The sequence below is a fragment of the Penaeus japonicus genome, unplaced genomic scaffold (assembly GCF_977035675.1).
Source record: "Penaeus japonicus unplaced genomic scaffold, GWHDUDI00000001_assembly GWHDUDI00000023, whole genome shotgun sequence".
Classification (NCBI taxonomy): domain Eukaryota; kingdom Metazoa; phylum Arthropoda; class Malacostraca; order Decapoda; family Penaeidae; genus Penaeus; species Penaeus japonicus.
This window is the reverse complement of record NW_028234425.1, coordinates 20,760,062-20,767,561: the sequence shown is the minus strand read 5'-3', so window position 1 is coordinate 20,767,561 and position 7,500 is coordinate 20,760,062. Positions and strand designations below refer to the sequence as shown.

At 39.5% G+C, this 7,500-nt stretch overlaps 2 protein-coding genes across 2 annotated transcripts in view; both read right to left on the bottom strand.

Annotated features, from left to right (window-relative positions):
• The window catches only part of LOC147469183 (organic cation transporter protein-like), a 2,893-nt gene extending 830 nt beyond the window's left edge, over positions 1–2,063 (bottom strand). The window contains exons 1-4 of the mRNA XM_086550200.1: positions 1,909–2,063; positions 792–1,003; positions 338–519; positions 1–137 (exon numbers count right to left, since the gene is read on the bottom strand). The exon at positions 1–137 is cut by the window's left edge and continues 39 nt beyond it. Coding sequence (XP_086406326.1) covers positions 1–137; positions 338–519; positions 792–1,002 — 530 coding nt within the window. The 5' untranslated portion in view covers position 1,003; positions 1,909–2,063. The remainder of the gene's footprint in view (positions 138–337; positions 520–791; positions 1,004–1,908) is intronic.
• The window catches only part of LOC122242249 (organic cation transporter protein), a 39,412-nt gene that overhangs the window by 27,883 nt on the left and 4,029 nt on the right, over positions 1–7,500 (bottom strand).

Genomic DNA, 7,500 nt, shown 5'->3' with positions numbered 1-7,500 from the left:
CTGCCGAAGTTCTCCCCGTCGCCCAGGGTCTGCGGGAGGTCCCTGTGCAGCGTCTCCGGCAGGAATAAGGCCACGATGCCTCCGACGATCGAAGCCGCGCCCAGGAGCACGAGGGGAAAGAGGGGCGCCTGCTTGCCCTGGGACGAGGCGAAGAGGGGGAGGGAGGGAGATGTGCTAGGGTTATTACTATGTTGCTGTTTTTGTTTTGTTTTGTTTTTTCATCAGTAATACCGTTATTATTGTAATTATTATCATTTATCATCTATCCACCGAAGTTTCCTCAACCTCTCCTAAGCATTATCCTTTATCGTAACTCCACCCCCGCGCGAGCGCCTACCAGTTCCACGATGGTGGGCGAGAGGAGGGAGGCCACGTAGCCCATGATGTGCACTGCCGCCACCCCCTGCGCGCGCACGACGGTCGGCAGGAGCTCGGCCGCATACTGGAGCCCTATGTTGTAGGATATGTTGACGCAGAATCGGCCCAGAACGGCCAGGATGGCGATGGCCAAGGGCTTATCTGGGGCGAGATTGGGTTAGGTGAGGTGGGGCGAGGTTGACTTTGGTCGACCTAGGTTGGGGGGTCGGACCGGGTTGCGATTTCGTTGAATTTGGTTGAATGTGGTGCCATTAGGTCGGTCTTGAAGGGAATTTCAATTTGAAAGAATCTACTCATTACCATGCAGTATATACCGATGTTTTGTATGTGTGCTTGTGCATATGCGTGTGTGTGTGTGTGTGTGTGTGAGTGAGTAAGGGTTGGTGTGCGCGTGTGCGTCCGGAGGAGCATACCTGTCACCGCCAGCGTGAGGACGCTGAGGACCCCCGAGCAGAAGAGCGTCCCGAAGGCCATCCAGCGCCTTCCCCAGCGGTCCAAAGTGAGGACCAGAAAGGTGTCTGCAGGAAGTTCCGTCGCCGAAGTCACGGAGAAGGATACGAACACATCCAAGGGCAGGTTGGCCACGTTCCTTATGTGTCCGTCGTAAGCAAAACTCACCAGCATCCTTCAGAAGGGAGGAAAATAAAATATGAAAGGTATAGGACACCACGAAGGGTGACGTGATGGGTAGGTTACTGGCAAAGGTGAAAAGTGAGGGTAGAGGATTTGTATTGGATCATAATTACATGATGAACATTTGGGGGGGGGACAGATTATAACAAACAAAATGCAATTTAATTAAGATGTTATTTAAACCATTATCATATCCGAATGCATGGAAACGAAATTTTATATCTAAGACATGATATTATAATAATGATTCATATAAAATTTCATATAAAAATAATTCACCACAATCCAATAGGTCAAACACATACCAATAATTGAACTAAGGGGGAGGAAACCGGTAGAGAGGAAACGTAGAGGGCAAGGGTGAGAGGTCGAGGGGAGGATGCAGGTAAGAGTGACAGAGGAATGATAGGATATCGGTAAAAATGAAACGTAAAGAGTGAGTTACTGGTAAGGGTGAAACGTAAAGTGTGGAATCCCAGTAAAGAAAAATTTACTATAAAGAAACTGCCGATATTGTAATATTCTCAGGCGAGGAAAAACATTAACATTTACCGAAACTTAAAGCACAGGAATTAATGTATCGCTTTATAAAGTCAAACAGGAAAGGACATTAAAGCCCCTGATTGTAGAGCAGCGGTAGCCAGACTGTTGTGGGCTATGGTTCGCTGGTGGGCTATGGGCAGTTTTCATCTCGACTATTCAATTTATCTTATGGTCGTATAAGCGTAATTTGAGGGTTCTTTTTTATTATAATGCGCAGAAGTTATTTGAAGTAAATACAGACCAGTGCTTAACCTCACGAATAAAAACGTAGAAATGAAAAGAAAGAATGCAATCACACACTTAATAAAAGGACTGGCATACAAACAAGACAGATAGACAGACAGACAGACATACCACAGGAGGCAGATGGCTATGGTCGTTCTCCGGAGTCTGGGAGTTCGGAACAGGTCGATCACCGTGGCCGTCTTCTCCCGCTCGCTGTCGGCGCTGTCGCTCTCGGTCTCCTGCTTGGCGCTTCTCTGCCGGGGGGGGAGGGAGCGGTGAAGGGAGTGGGCGGAGGAGGTGAAGGGATAGAAGGAGGGAAAGAAGAGGAGAGAGGGAATGAAGAGGGGTAGAGAGAGAGAGAGAGACAGAAAAAGGAAAGATATAGAAAGAACCATGTATTTATATATATGTATGAATATATATGAATATATGTACACACACACACACACACACACACACGCATACAAACACACACACACACACATACACAAACACAAACACAAACACACACACACACACACACACACACACACACACGCACACACATACAAACACACACACACACACACACACACACACAAACACAGACACAAACACACACACACAAACAAACAACTAATACCACACACACACACACACACACACACACACTCACACTTCACACAATTTATCACACACCACCACATATTATATCTATTATATTATTGATATATATTAGATATATATATATATATATTTATATATATATAGTATGTATATGTATACATGTATATATATATCATATATTATATAATTATATATATAGATTTATATATACATATATGTAGATTATATATATTACACTATGATATAATTTTATATATATATATATATATTATATATATTATTATAGATATTGCATGTAGTTATATATGGCTATATACTACTTCTATATATATATTAGTATATACTATTACTATTATATAGCCTTATAGTTAAATTGATTATATTTATATATCATGTATATATGTATATATATATGCTAGTATATATATATATTATATATATATATATATATAATTATATATATATTATATATATATGTATATGCTATACATGCCTTGATATATATAATATATGAATCACTTATATTATATATATATATATATATATATAGTGAATATAATATAATCATATATATATATATATATATAGATATATATATATATATTATTATAATATATATATTATATGATATATGCATGTAATATATATGTATATATTTATATATATAGATATCTATATATAATATATTTTATTGATTACTTTCATATATATAACTACGAGTATATATATATACATTGTATATATGTATATATATATGTTATATATATATATATATATGATATATTATACATATAAAATTATATGTGTGGTGGTGTGTGTGTGTGTGTGTGTGTGCTGTGTAGCTGTGTGTGGTGTGTGTGTACATGTATATATGTATATATTATGTATAGATAGTTAATATATATATATACTATATATATATAGTATATATATTATGCATATTAAGTCTATTTATAAAGTATATAGTACTTCATAGATATATTAATATATTTTTTATAAATATATATATTATATATGACATATAAAATAATATTATATATAATATATATATATATATATATATATACATAACATATATATCTATATTTATATATATAGATATATACATTATATTATAAACGTATATATATATGTATATACAAACATATTATATATATTTTCAATGATAGTGATATATATATATATATTATATATATATAATATATATATATATATAAACAAACACAACACACACACACACACACACACACACAAATACATACACACACTACACACACACCACCCACACACATCTCTATATAATATATAAGATATATATTAGACTTATAATACATATATACATACATATTTATTATATATTCATATATATCTATAGAATATTATATATATATATATATATAAACCTACAACACACACACACACACACACAACACACACACACACACACACACACACACACACACACACACACACACACACACACACATATATATATTTATAATATACTGATGTTAATATATTCATATATATACATATATATATATATATATATACTTATATTATTATATATATATAGCGACTTGAGAGAGAGAGAGAGAGGAGATGAGAGATAGGAGAGGAGGGACGTTTCCGGGAAGATGAAATTAGAGACTATATCGACGAGATGAGGATGACTCTGACACAGAGGATGACGTAGAGAGTACAAGAGAGATGAGAGCAGCACGTGCGGGGAATGACTAGAAAAAAGAATCGAGCAGACCCGAGATCTGACAGCCGACAACGGCATTAGAAGATATGAGTTTCTTGTGACTGTTATGGTAAGGCACTGATTATTGTATATCCTGTGACTTAAGTACATTGATTAATATTATTTAGCTGCTTAATTCAGATTGCATATATATCTCAATCACTGGGTCAGTCTGCGTTCGTGTCCTGTTCGCTTGTCTTTTTTCCGTACTCTCTCGAAGGCCCTCCCTCAATACTCCTTTCTCAGCTTGTTTCTGCTAACGGCAAGGCCTGTACTGAGGCGTAGGGGAAAGCTCTAGCGGACCCAGGATTCGTACTTAAGAAGGATGGACTACCAGAAGTGTCCACCCAGGAAAACAGATTCAGGTCAGAGATGCCGAGATAGAGAACAAGATGGAAGTGTCAGAGCGTAGAACAGCTCTGACGCGCTAGAGGCCTTCGGCCGACCGAAGCCAAGTGTGGTTAACAGAGTCCATCTAATATAACGGTCCATGAGACAGCACGTGTTGGAACGTTCTGTCTGTCTTATTCACCGGAATTACTAAACCGCTGGCAGTTAGAGGATTAATTACCAGGCGCGCCCTTCGAGGTGCGTGTGCGAACAATCTGGTGCCAGCGGGTTACATGAGAGCGAGAGATGTTGAGAGGAGTGGAGAGAAGGAGATGAGATGACTGACTATAAAGAAGATATCGATGAATAAAACATGGTAGAATGATGAGAGAGAGTGAGATTGGAGAGAGAAGATTGAGACGGATAGCGATGAAGAGACCGATGAGGACGGAAGGAAGAGATGAGAGCGATGTGAGCAGAGAGAGTCGGAGACGATAGGAAATCTAGTGATCGCGAGGGAGATGAGGTAGAGTGGACGGAGCTGAGAGGACGAGGAGAGAGAGAAGGAGCGAGAGGAGGGAGAAGAGGAGAGAGACAGAAAGACGACGGGGAGGAGAGGAGCGGAGAGGAGGAGGAGAGAAAGGGGAGAGGTGAGAGAGAGTTTGGAAGCGAGGAGGGAGGCGAGAATGACAAGAGTTAGATTGATTGTAGTATCGAGGGAAGGGGCGGAGATGAGAGGAGATGATGAGTAAGATCGAGAGAGATGAGGAGAGAGCGATGATATTTTTGGAGGGCCGTGATGACAATAATAAGAGACTGAATAGAGGAGAAAAATATAGATAATAGACCGAGAGGACATCTTAAGTAAGAAACGAAGGCCAGCGATGTACCTGCAGGAGGCTCGTCCGAGCACCATGGTCGGGGATTGTGCGGTCCCCTGGCCGTTGACGCGGGCTGATCTATACATTGTATAGGATCTCCACAGTTCTCGTCAACCACGAACCTGTTTCGCATGAACTATGGCACGTCATTACTCAGGGACTAGAATAATAAACGTTGCAATGAAATAATGGTCCAACTAAGTAATCCTCTTGCTGATATAGCCACACATGCTACTTAACAGTCTTATATTCAACTGAGTGCCTCAGTCCTTGCAGTAGATTGAGAGGGAGCCAGCAGCGCGCGCTGCGTCTTATTCGGGCAGGAACCCCAGTGGGCTCCAACGCAGAGACGCCATCCATGGGCACGTGTTAACCATGCGACAGGCGGGCGCGACAGGATATTGGCGCCCAGTTGATAAAGCCACCCACCTTTTGGTTCCTAGCCACTGCTAGTCAGCGACACCGTTTGCCCGCCGTTTTGTAGATAAAAAAATGAGAGCGGATTCGTCACAAGGTCTTGGCCACGCATCCGTTGGTGACGCGCGCCTCGAGGTACCCGCACGTATTCCAGGATTCTGTCGGACGGATTGTGGTAGGAGAGCAATGAGGTGAGAACGTGAGTTGCGAGTAGAAGAGAAGAAGAGTGAGCCAGATTGACGAAGAGACGAGAGAGATCGCGTTTTAAGAGTGAGCAGTATTTATTTTTGAGAGAATGTAGAGACGCAGCAGAGAGAGACTATTGTAAGTCGTAATAAGAGTTGCGAGTGAGGAGGAGGTTCTGTTGTGGGAGGCGTGGGGACGAGGGTAAGAAGAAGAGTGTAAGAAAGCGAATTGTTCACTATAATCTTGGAAAAGAGAAGTTCCTTAAGAAGAGCCTTGCCTAAGCTGGATTCATAAAGATTGCAATTGTACGCAAGAATGTCTTGGCGGAATATGTGTCATGTATCTAGCGTTAGCTCGATATTACAGCCCTTCAAATTTCTATCCCTCTCTTCTCTTAAACAGACCTCTCCGCAAAAAAAAAATAATAAAAAAAAAATAAAATAAAAAACACCCCTGTGACGCACCCAATTGCTTCCCCATAAGAAAAGCTATAATAAAAACCAACGAGTCATCCCTCTTTCTGCGGCCTCCCTTCTACTCACCCAGAACATACATCATCACAAAGATCGTGACGAAGGAGATGCCGGCGATGAACCTGTAGACGAGGCGTACTCGATCCGCAGCAGAAACTCAGTCCGTTCTGTCCGTCAGGAGGAAGGACACTGGTCCCGCCAAGGAAGTTCGTTGGCTGACGTAGCATGGGAACGACGGACCATACCTGGAGAGGAGGCAGAGGTGCCTAGGGGTCTGTAAGGGAAGGCAGGGGGAGGGGGTGCGGGGGGTAGAATGGGGCCGGTTGTAGAGGGGGAGCAGGAGAGGGAGGGGTAGAGGGAGCAGGAGAGGGAAGGGGAGGGGGAGAGGGAGAGAGAGAGAGGGAGAGAGGGGAGAGAGAGAGAGGGAGAGAGGGAACAACATATTAGATTGCAGGTCCAATTTATTAAGATTCATGCATGTTTAAAAGCATTCATTTATTTAAAAAAAAAACAATACACTGAGTTATAGTAAGAATACAAAAATAGCAATCATAGTAAAAGTTATATAATGATAATAATTACAGTAAGAGTAATAATTATGATAATGATGATTATAACAATGATAATAACAATAATGTGAATGACGAAAATGATAAACATAATAACAATTATAATGAGAGTAATAATAACTTTGATATCAAAGGTAATGAAAATGATAACAATAACAATGATAATGATGATGATAATAAATATAAAGAAAATTGTCACAATGATTATAATGATAGTAGTAGTAATGATAACGATAGCAAAAAATATAACCATGACAAAAATGATAATAGTAATGATAATAATGGAAATAATAAGAAAAAAAATATTATAATAATAAATATAATGATGATAATGTCAACCATCATATCAATAATCTTAACTATATTACTGATACTGATGATAAAAAAATGATGATACCAATAATAACCATAGTTATGATAATGTCAATGATAATGGCAATCGTGAAAATCATAATTATGATAGAAAAAAATATAGTTAAATATATACAAAGAAAGATAGACAAACTATAGAC